The following is a 19,494-nucleotide window of genomic DNA, read 5'->3' as shown; positions in this document are numbered from 1 at the left end:
CTCACGTTGGTGGGTCCAGCGGGGAGAGGTGCTACAAGGCCAGATTTGAGAACACAGTTCTTTCTGTCCTTCACACTACAGCTATGACGATGGTCTCCATGGTTACGGCAGCTTCTCAGGGGTACCTGGCTGTTCATGTTCTCTATTTCCCTAAATGTCTAATTTATGAATAACCTGTTTAGGTAACCTGCTGGGAAGTTTCTGTATGTATCTGAGAATCAAGACATAGATATATACTCAAAACAACAAAAAAAGAAGGCTGATAGGCATTTTGGGTACATTTTTTTTCTTTTACTAATAACAGAAATTAGGATTGACTTGAAAAATTTCAAGTTAAACAAGATTCAATGAAAGAAACACTGCCTTCATGTTCTTCAAAGGCATGTGAGCCAGAGAGGGGCTGAGCTAACCTAATTATGTTTTCTTTAATGTGAAATAGCTATTTACCTGACATTCCATTTGCATCTTCCCATCACATTCAAATGGCTGGGACATTTATTTTTTTTTTCCCCCTAGGGCTCCCTTTGAACAGGAAAGTGTTTTTTCCTATTCTGCCCCCCCCCCCCCCCCCCCCCCCGTGAGAGTAGTGATAAGAACGGATCGATAATTACATTGTTGGGTAAAAATGAATATAAATTTTATTGAAAAACAACACCAGCAACAATGTGGGGAAAGCCTACTCAACAGCCACTGGCCCACACAACTCAACACACATGTTATGAAAAGTAATCAGCTCTTAAGATTTCTGGCTACTTCTTTCCAATGAAAAGAAATGATAGACCCCATAGAAACTGATGTGGGACACAGACACACACACCCCACCCCTGAACACACTACTAACAGCGAACGATGTGGCAATCAATACTGTTCACTTTGTGTTTGTTGGGGACCATCTAGTGTACTTGAAGGATTAACGGGTTTAGAGAGAATTTAGTCCTTCCAGTTAGCCTAGCATCTAAAACCCAGCCTACTGGGAAAACTTTTCCAGTTTTCAGAGTCCTTTGAGAAGAGGATTTTTCACAAACTTTCTTGGCACCTTGCCGCTCCTGCTTGAAAACAGGAAATAGTTTTTTATGTCTAGCCTAAATCCTTCATGCTTCAGTTAATCTATTTATTTCCTTTTAATCTCCGCAGGCCATGAGGAGTCTGTCTGGGTGGGGCAGTGCAGCATATGGGGAACTCACAATGACCATAATCAGATTGAAACGGCGTCCAGCTGTGCTGCTGGCACACTGAAAGGAGTTAATTGCCATTGTGGTTGTAGCCCATTTGCCCCCCACTCCCACACCCTCCCCGATCTTCTGCACCCTTCTGCCTGTGGCCAAAGCCCTGAGTGTGATCAGTCTCGGTCCTTCACCAGCGTAGTAACGAGTGCGGTCAGAGCGGTCCTTTCCGGTCCCATATCCAGCGTTTCCATTTCAACACGTGATTTCTCCGGAAAACACCCCCCAGTATTACATGCCGTGTCTTCTCACCCTGCCAGGCAGGCCCCGAGCTCGCCTCACGGCTTGCGCGTGGCAAAGATGTGCTCCGTGGTGTACATGAGGAAACACCCAGTGAACTGAACATAAACGTCTCAGCAGCGAATTTCAGATTCTGCCTAAAAACCCAGGCGATCCGCTCGGCCTCGGTTTCGCTCGCCGGCAGCTCCACGCTATGGGCACCAGGGGGCGCCCGTGCCATTCCACCAGACGCCGGGACTCGGGTACCAGGAAACAAAGATGGGGATTTGAATAAAAGGCTTCAAAATGCAACCCTGAATTCTATCCTGAGCAGCATGCGCGTAAAAATTCATGAAGATTGGATTTCATTCCATGTATTTTTACTTCGGTGGAAAGAAATTCAGGTGATTTCTGACAGTGCCTACAGCTGTCTTTACAAGGTGGGGGGGGGAGGTTAACACAGAGGGAGGGGTTCCCCGTTGCTCTGCAGACCTTTGGAGAGGTTGGGCCTGGTCTTTCTGGGGCAGCTCCCGTTGTGCCGGGTAGCATCCTCTGCCCGCTCCAGAATGTACTGATTAGTTATATTATTTTTAAAAAGGTACATGTTGTCCTCATCAGGACTAGCCACGGTTCTGGGTCCAGGGAGTCACATGAGTCATAGAAGGCACTTGTTATTTGGATAAAACACAGCACATTTCTTTCAGCCCATAAAATCAAAGGTGTGAAAAAAGGCTGTTTTCAGGGTGTTAGAACTCCCCTTGTTTTCCCGTTGTGGTTACTGCACAGTGGTTCTGCCTTGGGGGCCTTTGTTCATTTTCCAGGCGTGAGTGACAACAGTGCCAAAGGCTTGGGTGGCAGAGCCTGCCAGGGGGCACAGGACACAGGCCAGGGGAGAGCGCAGACCCCCATGGTGTGCTGCCCTTGTGTTCTAGGGCCTCCCACCTGGTGAGGGCTGGGCATCCCTGTCACATGGCTCAAGGTCAGGTCCAAGTTGGGTGGCAGTGGGGACCTTTGGGGAGGTGATGAAGTTTTGGGAGCCTGGAAATTTAGGCAGGCCTCTTTGGGGGAGGCTGCTGCCACTCACCCTGAGCTCTGAGATGGCAGGGGCAGGACCCCCTTGGTTCCCTCTGTTACCACAGCATCTCACATGGAGCCTGGTGCTTATGAAGTGCCCCGTGAACCTCTGCTGAATACACAAATGTGAGGATGATGGCAGGGAGGGAGGCATGGGCGTCTGGCTGGCTTGGCTGTCGCTGATCCGAGGACATGCAGAAGAGTAGTTGAGGGGGAGGGGCACTGGGCAGGGCCAGTTCTCAGGGTGAGGGCACTGAGACTGGAGGGGGGCCGCCAAGCTGACAAGCCAGGAGGCAGGGAGCCCCGGCAGGGGCTCCTCGTGCTGGGAGGGTGCTGCCATGGCCACACAGGGCCTCTCCCTCCTTCCTTCTCCCTTGCCCTTGCAGGAAGGAGCCAGCCTTGCCGCCGTTGCCACGGCAACATGGGCCTGAGGTGCTGCTGAGGGCCGCTGGGCAGCTGAGGCTCCTAGGGATAGAGAAGGTGGCGTGGAAGGCAGGACCCCAGGGGTCATTCATGGCAGAAAAAGGCCAGAAGGGAGATGGGATGCAGACAAGCCCCAAAACAGCTCCCAGAGCAGGTGGAGGTCCCTGTGTGGGCTTTGCTGGTGGGGACCCTTGGGGGTCGGTAGAGCCCTGTTAGCTCATGAGTCTTCTTGACACTGTGGTATTTGCTCTACTCCCTGCCTGGCCTCCCTGCCCAGGTCTTGATTTAGGGTTATCAACAAGACCCCCCTCCCCCCAAGGGCCTAGCAGCCTCTTGAAGCAACCCATGCAAGTGCAGGCCAGGGCCTGAAGGAAGCCCAGCCTCTGAGAGGGCCTGGAGGGCCACCGACTCACTAGACTGAGCCGGACTGCGGGCGCTTCTGAGAGCCCTGAGTCAGAGGCCTCGCACTCTCACATTCAGGGGATGGGACTGCTGGGGTGTCCCCCGCCCTCTGGCCCTCCACCCAGGGCACCCAAGAGTGGGCCCTGGGAGCCCCCTTCTGACTCTTCTATTGCCACATTCTCAGTGTTTCTGGGACTGTGGAGCCTCCAGCCAGACGCGGGCTGGCGAGATTCCTCTTCCGACCTTCCTTCCTCTAGGGCTCTTAAAGAGCAAGAGGCAGCGGGAATGCAGAAGATGGTCAGGCCTGGGGGAAAAAAATGGTAGTCCGACACTCCCTGGGGTCCAGGAATCCGTGAGAGACGCTGAGGCTACCTGAAAGGGGCTCTGTGATTCATTCAGGGTGACTCAGCCTTGCAGACCGGTCTCTCTTGGGCATGGAGGACAATTCTCTCACCGTCGCGTGAAAAGCTTTCTGCCAAGGCAACCTCCCTGCTTTCCCACATCAACCCTATAAAAACAACAAGAGCATTAACACGAGAAGGGGGCATCTGTGCGTGGTGTATGGTTCACAATACCTTGGATTTACATAGCACCTTTTTCTTCTAAAGGGCCTGTGCCTCCGTCCCCTCAGCCACGGCCACAGCCAAGTGAAGCCATGGGATGCCCAACATCCCCGCCTCCGTGGCCGAGTGGAGAGACTGAGGCAGAGGCCTTGAAGTGGTTTCATGCAGGCTCAGCGGCGTCCAGGGCTCTCTGCACCTCCGTCGGGCCCTCCCTGGGCAAGTATGGGCTCGGCCCTCTGGGAAGGGGTGGAGTGGGTGGCCGGGGCGCCAGACCTCACTGTGCGTTCACTTTGTACTTCAGGATGTAGGAGTAGAAGTTGTGGTTGGCGTTCTCCAGCACCATGACGTAGATCTCGCGGCAGCCGGCCGTGCTGCAGCTGCCCTCCCAGTAGCCCTCTTGATTCAGGGTCAGGGGCCACGTGTCCTGCCCCTTCACCAGGGCTTTGGCAACCCCGTGGAGCTTCAGTTTGAACGAGACGTCCCGGTTGGCGGGAAGCACGCCTGACAGAGGCTCCAGCAGTTCATTGTCCTGCCCCCAGTTGCCAAAGCTCTCGGGGAACATGGGCCAGTTCACTTTGGTGTTGGTGCAGCACAGGAGGTAATTGAAGACGAAGACGTAGTTGCCTGGCTCCAGCCTCTTCTTGACAAAGATCTTGAGGGCAAACTTGCCCGCCTGGGGCAGCTGGACCTTCAGCTCGGCCCGCTTCTCCCGCTGCAGCTGGAAGATGTAGCGTCGCTGCGTCTCCTCGGTGATGGGGCCTTCGTCCCCGTGCAGGGAAGCCAGGACGCTGATGCCCTCCTCCACACCGAAGCTGACAGAGCAGCGCCCGTCACTGGTGTGGATGATGGGGTCAGGGTGGGAGGGCTTCACAATGCCCATCTGCTCTGAGAACCAGCTGGGGCCCACGGGCTGGTGCAGCTCGGCCGGCAGCCGGACACTGAGGTCCACGTAGTTGCACTTGAGGGTGTACTCCAGCACCGAGCTGTAGACGTCGGAGTTGCCCTTGGCAAAGATCTGCAGCTTGTGGGTGCCCACCGCCGGAGGGTATATGTCCAGCTTCATCCCGTTCTTCCGGAGGCTCAGCAGCCCATGTTCCTGCTTGCCGTTGAGCATGAACATGAAGAGTGTCGGGGCGCGGCTCTCAATGGTGATGGTGGCCTTCCCGTTCACTGTGGAGAGAGAGCCAGGGTCAGGGGCGGCCCGGGATGTGCCGACGTGCTGCTGAGTGGTTAACACCTGGCTCTCGGAAGAAGAAGCCCTGACTCTAGCATCTGCCCATTTCCACGGTGTAAGTATTTCCAGCACGATGGATTTTAGGTGATCGAGATGATGTCCCCGAACACCGCGTAAGCCACTCGCGGGCTGCAGGTGGTTCTCTCAGGGTGAGCGTCTGGGCAGACAATCTGCCCCAGCTCTACTTGTTTGCCTCACCCAAGCGATTCTGGATTCTCATTAGATGAAAGTGGCCTGGAGGCTTAGCCAGATTCCAGCAGGGGAGAGGGCCCGGGGGCAAGGAGGGCCTGTGATTGCTTGGAGGGGCTCCCTTTGTCTTCTTCCAGTCTTAAGCCTTATTTCACATGCTCCCTCCAGCCTCTGTTCATTACAGCGGCAGTGTCTGTCAGGTCACACACAGGACCTTCAAACCTGGCTGGGAGGGTTTCATTTCCAGAAGCTGTGCTCGAGGGGCGGAGCTGCCTCCTTGCTCCCCTCACTGCTGCCACCCCAGGACTCTCACTTGGCTGTGGCTTGGTCTATCTCTGGAGGACTTTTGCCTCCCCTCCCCCTCTCCCCTTGCCCTCTGGTTTTGTCTTCCTCTGTCCTGGTCCCTGTTTTTCAGGGATAGGTGGTCAGTTCTCCGGCTCTACTGACCATGGGCACTCCCCTACCTGGTCCTCCCTTGCAGGACCATAGGGAGGGGCTGTGGCTCCTTGCAGAGCCTCAATCCTCTTCCTCTCTGAAGCCCCACGCCTGTGCCTTGTCCCAGCAACCTCCCCAGCCCCAGTCGGGTTCACAGGTGAGTGCAAAGGAAGGGGACAGACTACCGTTAGAGCCACTCTCACCAGGAATCTTTTCCCAGTCTGAGGTCTAACACTTTTGCTGGAGAGGCCATGCCTGGGCTCTAGAACAAGTACCTCCAAGACTTCCCCTCTAATCTGCTCCAAGGCCCTGACTCCAGGCTGCTCTGCTCCTGAATTCAGTTCTAATTCCCAACTAGCCAGTGAGAATCCCAAAGTGGCCGCAGGAAAAGGATGGGCGCTCACTGTCTGGCTCCCTTCTGTTTCTTCAGGGACTTCTTCATCTGGAAACTTTTCCCGGCCTTCCCTTGCAGGGAACCCCTCCCCACTGCAGTCCCCTCCTTCCCTTGCAGGGAACCCCTCCCCACTGCAGTCCCCTCCTTCCCTTGCAGGGAACCCCTTCCTCCCACAGTAACTCATCTGGCCTCTGTCCCCACTCTCCAAAGACTTCGGTGACTTCCTTGGAGCCTCTGGGCTGCTGGCCCACCCTCCTGGCCGCACTCCTCTCTCACAGCCGCTGCCCGCTGCACCCCCTGCCCGCTCCAGCCCCGTCCGGCCACCGCTGCCCATTCCCTCTGCTGCCGTTCCTTCCCTCTCTGCCAAACTGCTTGTGGGGTGCTTTGGGCTATCTTCTTTGTCCACTTTCTTTCTCCACTGCCTCCAGCCACTATGGAACATCTGTCCTATGGTAACCTCCAAAGGAACGTGCCCCAGAGCAACAGACTTGTTACCAGTCTCTCTTTGTTGAATCTCTCCTCTCCCCTTGCTTCCTCTTATAGGCCAGCTCAGTGTGCAGAGGCTGTCTCAGCCTTCAACAGCTTGTGGCCCTGCCCTGTTCCATCTTGCTTAGGAGTTGGCTGTGAGATGGCACAGAACTCACCTTTGATGTGGAGTCCCACCCGAGGGCCCCTGGCAAATTAGCTACCTGGTCACTCCTGCGTTCACTTGCGTGAGTCACCATCAAACTGGAGACCAGTGAGAGTCCTGTCCCCTCCTGCCTGGCCTGAGTCAGGACCTCCTTTTCGGGACCACAGCGCATTCTCCTGCCTCCTCCAGGGTACACATCCCAGAGCCCTCACACCTGTACTTCCCTCCACCCTTTTTCCCCAAACCAGATAACACCTTAGCACACGTCTGACTATAGCCTTTTCCTGAGCCTTCAGTAAGGTCCAGCTCCCCTGGAGGCCTTTCTTGCCGCTCCACATCCCCTTTAGGAACCTTAGCATTGTTGTACTGAATTAGTTCCTGCGATGTCTGTCTTCTCCACAGGGATGAGCGCTGCGGGGAATTGGCTTCCTGCTTGCTTTCCTGTGTGTCCCAGGCCTCACCAGGGTGCCTGGGCCAGCAGATACTCAGCAAAGGATTGCAGAATGGCTGGAAGACTTGAAAGAAGGACTGGCGGCCCTAGGGACTCTGTGGGAGCCTGTGACCTCTCCTGCATCCCTTCCCTTCTCCCTCCACCTCCCCTTACCCCTGTTGCTGGCATCCCGCCCCCCACTTCCCCTGTCCTCTTCCTTCCTTGCTTTTCACCCACCTGCTTCTCTCTCCTGCTTTCTTCTCTTCCCCACTCTTAACAAAACTAGCTCCAACAAAGAAATAGTCCTTAAATATGCATCACGAATATGGGATCAAATTTGAGATTACTGTATATTAAGAAACCAAGTGTTTACATTTCTGTGTCTCTTGCCAAGGCAAGTTCTACTCCGTGGCATTAATTTGACTTTGGTGTGGCCTGGTCCATTCTTCCCTGTGGTTGCATGGCCCACACCAGTCAGAACAGGCTCCCCATCTGATCTGTGCCCAGAAAACATGTTCTTGAAGACAGCAATCTCACACTGTCATTTTAACAGCAGGAGCCTCCAGATATTTGTAGTTTTAGAAGAGTATTCGAGAGCTCAGCAAACTGGTTAAGGAAAGCATTGTGAGGCAGAAGGAAGAAATCAGCTGGAAGTAACTTGGGGACACCTGTGCTCCCCGTGCCCCTATCCCTCTACATGGGGGATGGGGCTCACCAGCAGACCCGCCCACAGACCTCTCCGTGCTAACAGCCAGTGCCAGCTCAGGCCCTCCCTCCTGGGAGTATGGAGACCCCTTACTCTCCAAGATGGTGCCAATAGGCAGGCCTTTCCTGAAATGTGGGGGTGTGTGTGGGTGGGCTTGGGGGGGGGTTAGGTGCACCAACTAGGCTGTGGTGAGCCCTGTAGTGTGTCCAGGTTATGTGCCCAGCCCTGGACCAGGCACCAGGGTCTTCGACATACATAAGACAAAGGTGATGAGGCTCGTGACCACAGTTCTGTACCCTCTCCCTCACAGCTGCCCCCCCAAACCTCAGAGTGCCCAAACACACCTGGCTAGGTGCCTGTGGCCCCTGTGGGGATGTGGGGAGCAAAGGTCAGTCTAGGCCAGCCACAGGGACAGCTCAGCTATGGGTCCTGCCCTTCCTACTCCCAGGGAAGTTGGGAGGAAAAGGCTGGACTCTGCCTCCAGGAGGGAAGCTGGCAGAGACAACAGGCATCTGAGCTTGTCAAGGGAAGGACAGAGAGGAAGGCAGGCTGCGCCCCTGGAGCCAGCCCTGGTCTGGGGTGCTTGAGTTCAGACGTTGGAGGGCTTGCTGTGTCCTTCTAGAGCGTGTCTGTCCCTGCCTGTGGTGACGCCTGCTCTCTTCCAGATCCTAAGGTCCCGCTCAGCAGCTACTCCCTGATAAAGCCTCCCCCAGTCCTCTGTCCTGGGAGACCCCCGCTGCTCTCCCACTCCCTGCTTGGACCGCCGACACACAGAGCCCAGCTTGGCTGAGCCAACATGTCCTCTTGGTCAGGAGTTTGGGAGAACACAGCAGGCTAGTGAGCTTCTGTCAGGATCCGAACTGGGAGGTGGGGACAGCCAGGCCTGAGGTGATCCTTTACCTGCTGCAGGAACTGAGAGAGACTCACCCAGCTGGGGACCCTCTGTTCCTGGCTCCCTGACAGGCCGGGCTATAATTGGGGTCCTAAGGTCTAGGGAAACCCAAGCATTTCCTATGCAGCTGCTTTTTGGTTTATGCTGCCACGAGGAGGTGTCTGTCCCTGCAAATGTGACCTATGGCTGTGTCCTCCCCCGAGGGCCCAATGGCCTTGGCTGCCTTAGTGGGCATCTACACATACACACAGCTCACAGGGAGCTCCCGGGCCCCGGCTGGGTCCTCTGGGTGCCCAGATGCCTGAGGGGCAGAGCTGGCTTCCCGTCCCTGCTGCCAATGTGGCAGCCACCAGCTTTGGGCTTACCTGTTCTGAGGATAGAAGTCTCTGGGTGCGCGCTCAGCATCCCCTTGTTGTAGAATTCACTCTTGTGATACATGTTGCTCTCAAACTGCCTCAGGGATTGAGGTGGCTTTAGCAGTTGCCAGTTCTTGTTGTCTGGGAAGTGGTCCTCGATGAACAGCGCAGGGTGGGTGAGGAAGTAGAATTCATTGTAGCTAGAGGTGGGGGGGTAGCTGGTCAGTAGTCATGGGGGTAAGTAGGCCTCAGCTCTGTGGAGGAGGTGGGGGCTCGCAGGGGGACATTTGGGGCCTTCTTTTGTCTAGCACCTCCACAGGAGGGGTCCTGCCAACAACCCAATGGGGAGAGGCACTATCTCCAGTCTTATCATGGGCACAGCAGATGGCCCCTCCATGGCTGCTTGCAGAAATAGGGGCCATGGCAGGAAGGCCTACTCCAGGTGGAGTGGTGTCCAGGTGGGTAATGGGTTCTGCCTACTCTCAAAGCCCAGTAGAGATTAGAGGGAGCAAAGGCATAACCCAGGCACCCGGTGTCAGCCAGCATGATGGAGGGAGGGCAGGCAGCGGAGGTGCTGGGTGAGCAGCCCTCTTGGGATCCTTGGGCCCAGTGAGACACGGCTCTCTAGCGGTCAGTGATGGAGAGCAAGAGAATAGGGAGACTCCTCTGAGCTAAAGCTTCATGCGTAGCTTGTGTTTGGCTTGTGTGCCGGCCTGTCGAGATTTAAACTGCAAAAATCATAGACAATGCTCTCATTTTTCTAGATAAAAAAGAATCTGAGTCGCTGAGAGATGTTATGATCCCGGGTGGATGTCATGGCTGTAGGGTAAAACCGGAGTTGGCCAGAGCCTTGGAGAAGAGACGTGCTGCAGTGCCCTGCGGCCCAGCACCCTGCCCCACCGTGGCTCACAGGGACTCTGTGCACCCACAGCACCCCTTCCCCCAAACAGAACCCCTTCCTCAGTGGTGTGATGTGGCTGCATTGGGCCCAGAAAAGTGGAGGAAGGGAATTCTGACTTTCCTGTGTTGTAACACAGCCAGTGGGTCCAAGGCCTGAAGGGAATCTGCCGACGGTGAAGCAGCTCTCAACTTTCCTTCCGCTCTTGTGTGGCCGGTGGGCAGATGCGGGGCTTTCAGCCCTTGGGCCAAGGCAGCGATGGGGAGCCAGAGGAGGGCTTTAGGCAGTGGACAGTGAGGGGACAAAAAGATCCAGCTCTTCCTACTGGCTTGGACCTAGCACACTACAGAGCTGGAGGAAGCCTGGGAGTGGCCAGCAGCAAGGAGAGGTGCCCTTGGCCCTCCCGGCCCTCCCACTTCCTTCAACCTCGTGCCTCCCCGCTTTCCACCAGCTGGACACCCAACAGACCTGAGATTTCTACTTACAGGAAGGTGAATTTGGAGGTGCTAGAATCCACCAGGCCACTGCCCCAGGTGCTGTCCACCAGGTGCCATCTCCCCTCCAGGTACACAGCATTCCAGGCATGGTCAAACTCCCCTGAGAAGCTCTGCCCCATCTGGTAGCCAAAGCCCTTGGAGTAGCCAGGCACAGTCATGCACTGCACTCCAGCGATCCTGGGGGCGGGACAGGGGTCTGAGAGGTGGCTCCTGCTGGGGTTGCCGGACCCCTGCAAATCTGTCTATGGCCCCAGGCCTCAGGCAAGTCTGCTGTCAGTCCCTCTGTGTCTCTCCTTTTCCTTCCCTTTCACACAGTCCCATACAGACAGCCTGAGGGCTGTTATTTCCAGGGCTAGGAGACGGGACACAGGGCTGGTCCTACCGGCGCAGACTGGCTTCAGTCCCCACTGCCCACTCCTCCCTAGAGACTGAGCAAATCACTTCAGAAACATCTTTCCCCGGATCGAACCTGCCTGAGTGCTCCACCTGAGATCTTCAGGAGGATAATGGGTGCAGTGGCGAGGACCCCCCAAGAACATGGAAACCAGGGAAAGGATGATGTTTTTGAAGGATCAGAAAAGCTCGAAACACGTGGCTGAGGAGTTGGGTCTGGGTGACAGGGATAGGGTGTCAGGGAGGGGTGGGGGATGAGGGTACAGAAGAAAGCTGAGCCCTACTCTCTCCATGACATCATGCTTTAGGACACCTCTGTTAAGACAGTCAGGGCAGGCCAGCCAGTATGTCCAGCCCTTCCCAGGGCAGACTGGCCCATGGCTAAGATCACTCAGGTCCACCTGCCAGGGCTACCACAGTGCGTTCAGGTCATATGCTGACTGACTGTCTTGGCCACAGTTTCAGTGTCCCCCCATAGATGTCCTTTGAGGGGTGGAAACATTGGCTCTTCGGCCTGAGTTATCCAGCCCTCTCGACTGTGCTCCTCCATGGCTTACAAGCACTCTGGCATCACTTCGGGTGGCCAGGAGAGTGAGGGATGGATGGCGGTCACCTGTGGGGACCACAGAAATCATGGGCAAGCTACAGTGTGGGTGTTTGTAGCTGAAACCCTGAGGCACCACCCCAAGACCAAAGCAAGAGCCCGAGAGTCCTTCCATGAGCAGCTGGCGTTCCTCTGCAGCTGCCTGCCCACGCCACGGCAGTTACCAGGGCCAACTGCTGTTCTGACCCAGGGGATGCCCTGTGTGAGCCCTCTTGGGGGTCTTTGTGTGAAGGACAAAAAGGTATTCCTTCTTTAAGAGACTTTTCTTTGAATTCTGGCAGCTTGGTATAACAAACACACTGTCTATGCTCCCTAGGATGTTCATGGTGGCTCCCTCAGTGGGGCTCCTCTAAGCATCGCCAGCTGCCCTACTCTGCGCTCGCCTCACATGAGCCAATTCTGTACTCTCTGTGTCAGCCAGGCTTGGTGGCCTCTGGTGGCTGGGGGCCTTCTGTGGGCCAGCACTGCGGACTCCAGTGCCCTCAACAAGAAGGCCAGGGGCCTCTCAGGGTGATGGAGAAAACAGCTCCACATTCGTTACAGGAACAGGGGAAATTTTCCCTATAAAAACATATGTTTCTAAATCTTTTTTTTTTTTTTTTTTCTTTTTTAAGAGAGTTAGAGAATGAGAGAACACCTGCATGTGAGCAAGCTGGGGAACGGGAGCGGGGAGGGGAGAGGCAGAGGAAGAGGCAGAGCCTTCAAGAAAGCTCCACATTGGGCGGGGCTCCACCTCACCACTCTCTGAAATCCAGTCAGATGCTCAACCGCGGCTGAGCCGCCCAAGCGCCCCCAGAAAGTTTGATTGCCCACTGGAATACTGGATTAAATACTACTTATCATTCGTTGAGAGAAGCTGTGAAGCGAAACGGGGAGCCTGCTCGTTTCCACATTCCACCCTGCTTGACCCGAACACTGTCCTGTTCCCACGTGTGTCTGGGCTTCCCTCCTCCATGGGGTACAGGCCTCCCCTCCTGCCTGCGGCTTCACAGAGGAGGGCCAGGCCTCCCAGGCTCTCTGAGACATGCCAAGGGAACAGAGCAGCCAGACGCCCCAGGAAGGACTTCAGGAGCACTCGGGGAACGGGGACAGAGAGCAAGAGGAACGGAATCCCGATGTCAGGTTTTTCTGCTGATAAAGGCCAAAACCTACTCCTGGAGCAGAAGGGCAGCCCAGAGGCAGGAAGTACAGGAGGCAGCAGGCCCAGCAGAAGCCCTCGGGGTGGGGTGGTGGGGAGTGGGTGTGAGGGTGGGGGGCTGTGCAAGCCTGGCGAGTCCCCTGCCTCAGAAGCTGCAGAGAGGGTGAGGGGGTGATTCTGGTGGTCGGAACTGAATGTGTTCACTGTCTCAAAGTAAACAGGCAGCAGAGGGGGAGGGGCAAGAGCAAGGCTAGAAGGGTGGGATGGAGGGGCCCACTGCGGGGCTTCCCTCAGAGGCAGGGCTCCCCCTACTGAGAGTGAGTGAGAAGAAGTGTGAGGTAAGACGTGCTCCTGACACAAGAGGAACGAACAGAAGCCTACGAAATCCTGCCGTCAGCACGAGGCCTGAGTGTATGTGTGTGTGTGTGTGTGTGGGTGGGTGGGTGGGGGGGGTGTGCGTGTGCAGGGCCGGAGGCGGAGAAGGAGGGCAGACTGCACTTGGTCTTCTAGTAATGCCATTATGGGCAATTGTAATTTTCTTCTTTAAACTTCTCTAGATCTTCTAAATTTTCAATAATGACTATGTGTTACTTTTAGAATTGGAAAAAAGCCATAAATACTCCTTGAAATTACATTCTTCGGTGAGTTATTTTCCTTTCTTGCCCAGAAACGTCTGTGTGCATCCATTTCCGGGCGCATGTGGAGGGATGTGGAGTTCCGGGAAGAGTTCTGCACTAAGGGACTGATGGAGGGGAGCTCTGGCCCTCTGGATGTGCTGCCCGTGGGGGCCCGGCCTCCGCTCATAGCACCTTGTGGTCCAGGAAAGAAGGGAAGCCCTGCACATCCCCACAGCCCTGGGGGTCGCAGTGAAACAGAGCAGGTGTCACTGTGGGCAGTGTGGCAGGCCGTGTGCCTGGGCAGTGGGCCTAGGGTACCCTCCCAATGAGGGTGGACGTAGGATTTGAGAACCAAGTGGGGGAGCAGCAGTGAAAGCCTGACCCCAAGCCTGGGAAGGGCGGAAGGAGGTAGAAGTGCGTGCTTGGAGGGGCAGTCACTGGGCCAAGTCAGGGGATCTGGGCTCAGTCTAAGCTCTATGGTCGCCTCCAGGGTGACCTTGCCAGGCCCATCATGGGCAAAAAGAAAGGTTGGCATTACGTGGTTGATAGGCAGGGCGATTCTCCTAAGACAGGCTGGAGGGAAGCTGTGAAGGCCATGGAGAATGCCTGGGGCAGAATAAAGAAGAAAAAAGAATCTTAGCTGTGAGCTTACGCCATGCTTGACTATGATGGGAGGATATTTTATTATGTGGCAGCAATATGCAAGGTGAATTGGACAAAGAAGTCATGATGTAAAGCATTATTGTTAATAATTCATAATTCTCATGCAAAATTGTGGGACTAGTAATTCCAGCTGCTGGTTGCTAGTCAGGATGACCCACAAACATTTCTTGCCATTGAAAGACCACTGACTTTTGTGCAAAGCATTTACCAGGCACCAGGGTTAGGGTTAGGGTTGTCATATCATATCATATCATATCATATCATATAATAAATACTATAGCCTAATAAAATATTCTGAAAGGAAAGTTCATTAGCTGCCCTAGATAAGTAAATCATCACTAAAATGCTAGTGATGCACACAGCCCTTTTAGGGGACCCAAAGGATGAGGAATTTGCCGGAAAGATCTAGGAGAGCATGGAATAAGAGCTAGAAGATGAGAAATGTTTCCACCTCCTCATGAGATCTGATTGGCCATTCTAGAGCCCAAAATTCCATTCCAGGACATCGATCTGATAACCTCAGGCCGCAGGGTCTTGGTTTGTACCTGTGGTAGCTTTTAAATGGCCAACACCTGTGGTATCAGTTGCAGAGGGGGTGCAGCCTGTCTGTGACTGTTGTTATATACAAACAGGGTCCGCGGCCTGCCGTGGGAACCTGGAACACTGCATTAGCCCCACCACTGCCAGGCCCCCTCCGGGTGGCTGCGTTCTCTGGGGTGGGCCATGTGCCCTGCAGGGGCAGGCTCTGACCTCAGTGTACTGCTCCAGCTCCCATCAGCTCTCCAGGGAATGGGATCCACGTGGAAAATAAGAGAGGGAGGGAGGGAGGGATGTAGTTAATGGGAGATGCAAGGAAGCATGCTCTTCTTCCTTTTTTTTTGTACCTCGATGAAAATGTTGATTATTTTCTATCCTTTTTAAAAAAGATCTATCTATCTATCTATCTATCTAGAACACGTAAGTAGTGGGGAGGGGCAGAGGGGGACCGAGAGAAAGATTCATGAGCGGGCTCGTGCCGAGTGCAGAGCCTGATGTGGGGCTCGAGCTCATGACCCTGAGATCATGACCTGAACCCAAACCAAGAGTTGGCCACTCCACCAACCGAGCTACACGGGTGCCCCCCAAATTTTGTGATTTTTATACCAAAGCAGAACAAGCAGAACCATAGCTTATGTTTCGCTGTTTATAGAGCCAATTTCCTGTAAATCTGACAGTGCCTCTATTTCCGCTGCACGGTCTCATTTCCCCTTTCTCGCACCACCCTTAATGGTGAGGTCAGTAACTATAACTGCAGTAATTATTCTCACTCTGAGGCCCTGTGTCAGGCCTTTTGGGCGTGTGACCTCAAGGCCTTCCTCTCTGACAAGCGAGGAGTCAGAAGAACAGAAAGGGAGGCTGACTTGCTTGGGGACACACAGCCCACCAGTGGCCAGAGCAGCCGCAGGACTCAGCTGTCCTGACACACACAGTTCAGGAAGCTTTGTGATGTCCTTTAGTATGCCAAGATATGTTTTAATTTAAAAATGAATGGGTGGAGCAAAATTAAAGGATGGTTTGTTGGAGTGACATCCTTCATCTCCGTGGGCACTAGCCTTCAGTGTATCTACAAGGGCGGGGGAATTCAGATGTCCTTTTCAGAGACTTTATATGACAAAGTCAGATCTGGGCATAACTTCAGGTAAGCCAGGATATCTGCCTTTCTCAGGAGGGTGAAATGGTCACTCTCCAGCCTTTGGGGCCTTTGGAAGCAAATGATGTGTTGGGATCGTCTGGGACATCAGGTTGAGGAGAAGCGGGCCACTGCTCTTGCTCTTTGTGACAGCAGGAGGATGGATGGGGAACCAGCTGACACCTGACTGGTGACAACCAGTCTCCCCAGCATCAAAGCCTCAAAGGAGCACTAAGCTCCAGGCTTTCCCCAGTCTCTGGAAACTCTGCCAGCTGGTGGTGCCAGAGTCATGATAACAGGGGGAGGGGTGGTACTGGAGGCTTGACTTGGTGGCAGGAATCTGGGAACTGAAGCTTGGCCCCTGCAAGGAGGTTAAGCAGAATTCATGAAGGCCGAGGGGAACTGAGGCAAAAGAAGGGACACTAATGCTGGATGACGGGAAGTCAGAAAGAAGCCAGACCAGCAGTTAAAAGCAATGCACTAACAGAAAAAACTCACATCGGTTACCTGGGAAAGACGATGAGGAAATGAAGGATGTTGCAAAAATATCTGAGTTCCCCACCAAATTACTCTATTCAATCAGTCTTTAATGAGGCTGCTGCAAGGAGGCAGAATGGACGGGCAGAAGTAATGATGGCCGTGTGGGTACTACTCTTGCTAAGAGGCCATGCTGACAGCCGAGCCAGGATCAATCAGCAAGTGAGGATTACATGTCTTCTGTTATTAAGGACTCAGCTAATGAATTTACCAGACCTCTGGCAATTATTCGGAAAGTAGGGGAATTAGGAAAGTGATGCATGGACGAGGTTACTGATCTTTAAAGCCAAAGTTAAAGGGATCCAGGGAACTGTGAGCTACTGTTAACCGTCTGAGCAGTGAACAGAGTTTTCACATGCTGACTGCCAGGTTAGAACCTAGCTTGAAATGATGCAAAATGTTGGGATGTGATTTAATCATCAGCTGCAGCCCAGAGGAAGGCCATTGTTAAGCATCCGGATCGGGCCCAAAACTGACAGGTTCACTCGAGGCAAGTGTCAGTTTTCTGAGTCTATGTGTATCTGCGGGACAGTTCCACTGAGTAACAGTGTTCCCATACTCGAGAAAGACAGGCAACGTTAAAAACAAAAAATGAAAACAACCCAACAACCACAAAGTCAGGTGAGCAAACTCCAAACTGCATGTTCTCACTTAACCCTAGCACTGCCAGCAGACACTACGGTCCCCATGTACAGATGGGAAAACTGAGACTCTGAGAAGTTAGTGCCTTTCCGGAAGGAACGCAATTAACAAGTGGTAAATTGAGGACTGGAAATTAAGGACAGGGGAGCTGAGGACGGCGAACGTCTTTCTGACTTTCAGTCTGGCACCCCTCAGCACCATGCTTGGAAGGCTTATAACTGGATAAAGAAGGATGTATCCTATGACTGAAAAATCTTATGCCTGAAAAATCAAGTTGGCCAGCTAAGATGAAAATTACACTTTGAAAGGTGCCAGGCACAAATAGAGCTGAAAACAGACTGAGAGTTAGTCCATGATTTAAAATGAGAGGGAGGCCCATTTCATATAAATCTGCTATGAATATCTTGTCATTTCTGGTCATCCTGGGCCTATGGTGTGTAGGATTCTGAGCTGGGTATTCACAGGGGTAGCAGAAACAAAGAGAGGGCGGCTGAAGACACCTAAAAGACCTATTAGCCCTACAAGACAGGTAAGAAAAAATGAGCACAGGTAACATGTATATGATAGAACAGAGTCTGGGAAGGAATGTGACAAAATGTTAAGTGTTATCTCTAAGTGGTCAGAGTGACCTAATTTTCTTCTTTTTGCTCCTGTGCCTTTTATAAATCATCTATAATTAATAAGTTTTGTTTTTTTTTAAATTTTGGAAAAGTTACTAAATAAAAGCATATGGCAAGCCCGGAGGCCGTGTATATGGTGTGTTGATGACATCAAGGGAAGGGACAATGTGGGGGTGGGGTGGGGGGGTGTTTGACCATCCAGGAGTGGGGCTGGAAGGAGCATTAGAGAGAGGGGAGTGGAGTGAGCTTGAGGACACAGAAGTGCAGACAGTGTCTCAGGGTGCAGGGCTGGAAGGCAGCCAGAGGTCGGATTTTGGAGGACTTTATAGGACAGTATGAGCCTATTGTGGGTCCTGTTCAGGAACCCAGGGCCTAGGGAGTCTGGGCAGATGGCCAGTGAGGATCCCGTTTCCTGGAGAGGCCCCCAGGCATGTTGGGGTGCCCAGGGCCTGGAGCCGGGGTAGGAATGGGAGGGGTGGGAAGGAGAGCCCGCTCTGGTGGAGTGGATGGTCTGCGGAGGGGCTGGCATCCACAGGGGCCTGACCTGTCCTGGTTGCCTCTGGGACAGTGGTGTCAGGGGTGGGGCGTGGAGGTGGGGGACACGAAGAGCACGTGGTGTGGGGAGGTGGGAGAGCCCAACAACAGGGCGGTGGGGGAGGGGTAGAGGGTTAGGCCAGGAAAGAGCTGCATGTCTGCAGGAGCAGGACGTCTTGGGCTGTCTGCGTCAACATGTACACACATCCCCGACACGTCACAACTGCCCACCTGTGGACCTCTGAGTGTCTGTTGCTGCACTTGGTTTGACGAATCTGTACCTGAGTCCTGGTGGGCTGACATGGGTGCCTGCGAAGGCCCACTACCAGAGGCCTGCGGACATGGTGGGCGGAGCCTATCCATTTCCCCGGGGAAGAGGTTCTTCAGTGGCCTCCTGGGCTCCCTGACTGTTTCCCGAGGAACCCAGGAACCCAGCAGACCTTGGAGGGTGGGCACGGGAAGCTGTGAGGTCAGCGGGGCTCCACCAGCCTGGAGTCTTTCTGGAGGTCACCTAGAACCAGCAAAGGTGCCTCCGCACACAAGTGGTTTCCTTAGCTGCTGTTACCCACTCGGGGGCCTGGCCAGGAGCTCATTCCCAGAACAATGAAAATGGAGCCCAAAGCCTCCAAGAGAAAAGCCTAACTTCCTACTTATTCAGCTCCTCTAGCTGACAAATCCTTTCAGGTAGGAGATCATCTGTTTCCCCCGAGAGAGGGACTCCGTGCCAGCCTGAGGACAGGCTTTCACTGTCCCCTTGGCGTCAGCAGCCACTGTCCCACTGCTCCCAGACCTGCCATTCTTCTAACCTTCAGCCAAGCAGAGATCAGAGAAGGTGGAAAAGGGGCCTTTTATAACCAAATTATCTCTGCGCTTTCATCTGCCATTATGTTAATGCATCGCGAAACCCGGCAGATGGTACAAAGTCAATTATGCTGGTGTTAAAGAGGGAGAAATTGACCTTTTCAGGACTCACTTGGATTCCAGAGCAGAGTTTGCAAACTCCGTTTTCAGGCCTGGCATGTGGGCCTTGAAGGTACTTGAGGCGCTTTGGAAAGGGAGAAGGGAAGGAGGGGTCGCAGTGGTCAGCCCAGAACTGCCTGCCTTCCATGGGACCCCACTTGTACCTGCACATTTTCTCAAAGAGTCCAGCGTAGCCATCACAGTTGGTCTTCTGGGTCCGCAGGATGTCTGTGGGCTTGAAGCCCTGGCGGTCCTTCTCCTGGGTGGCCTCGACGTCATACTCTGGAGGGCAGAGAAGGCTGTGAGTAAGCAGGTCCTGGGAGGCAACCAGGGGTGGTTGCCTGTGGCCTGTGACACTGTCCCCACCCTCTGCTGGCTTTTCAGCACCATTTGGACTGGCCTCCCTCAGGTCCCGGAGAAACCACCGCAGGCTGAAGGGAACCAGGCCCAGCCAGGGCAAGCTCTGGGAAATGTCACCTCCTTGTGCAGGTGGCAAGCTCTGGGAAATGTCATCTCCTTGTGCAGGTGGCAAGCAGGAGAGCGAAGCATCG

At 54.1% G+C, this 19,494-nt stretch overlaps 1 protein-coding gene across 1 annotated transcript in view; it reads right to left on the bottom strand.

Annotated features, from left to right (window-relative positions):
* Nucleotides 1-309: 309 nt before the first annotated feature.
* KY (kyphoscoliosis peptidase) overlaps nucleotides 310-19,494 on the bottom strand; it is a 47,296-nt gene continuing 28,111 nt past the window's right edge. The window contains exons 8-11 of the mRNA XM_047736397.1: nucleotides 19,108-19,225; nucleotides 10,555-10,743; nucleotides 9,181-9,371; nucleotides 310-5,074 (exon numbers count right to left, since the gene is read on the bottom strand). Coding sequence (XP_047592353.1) covers nucleotides 4,179-5,074; nucleotides 9,181-9,371; nucleotides 10,555-10,743; nucleotides 19,108-19,225 — 1,394 coding nt within the window. The 3' untranslated portion in view covers nucleotides 310-4,178. The remainder of the gene's footprint in view (nucleotides 5,075-9,180; nucleotides 9,372-10,554; nucleotides 10,744-19,107; nucleotides 19,226-19,494) is intronic.

Source organism: Lutra lutra, chromosome 1, assembly GCF_902655055.1.
Source record: "Lutra lutra chromosome 1, mLutLut1.2, whole genome shotgun sequence".
Taxonomy (NCBI): domain Eukaryota; kingdom Metazoa; phylum Chordata; class Mammalia; order Carnivora; family Mustelidae; genus Lutra; species Lutra lutra.
This window is presented reverse-complemented; position numbering and strand designations above follow the sequence as displayed.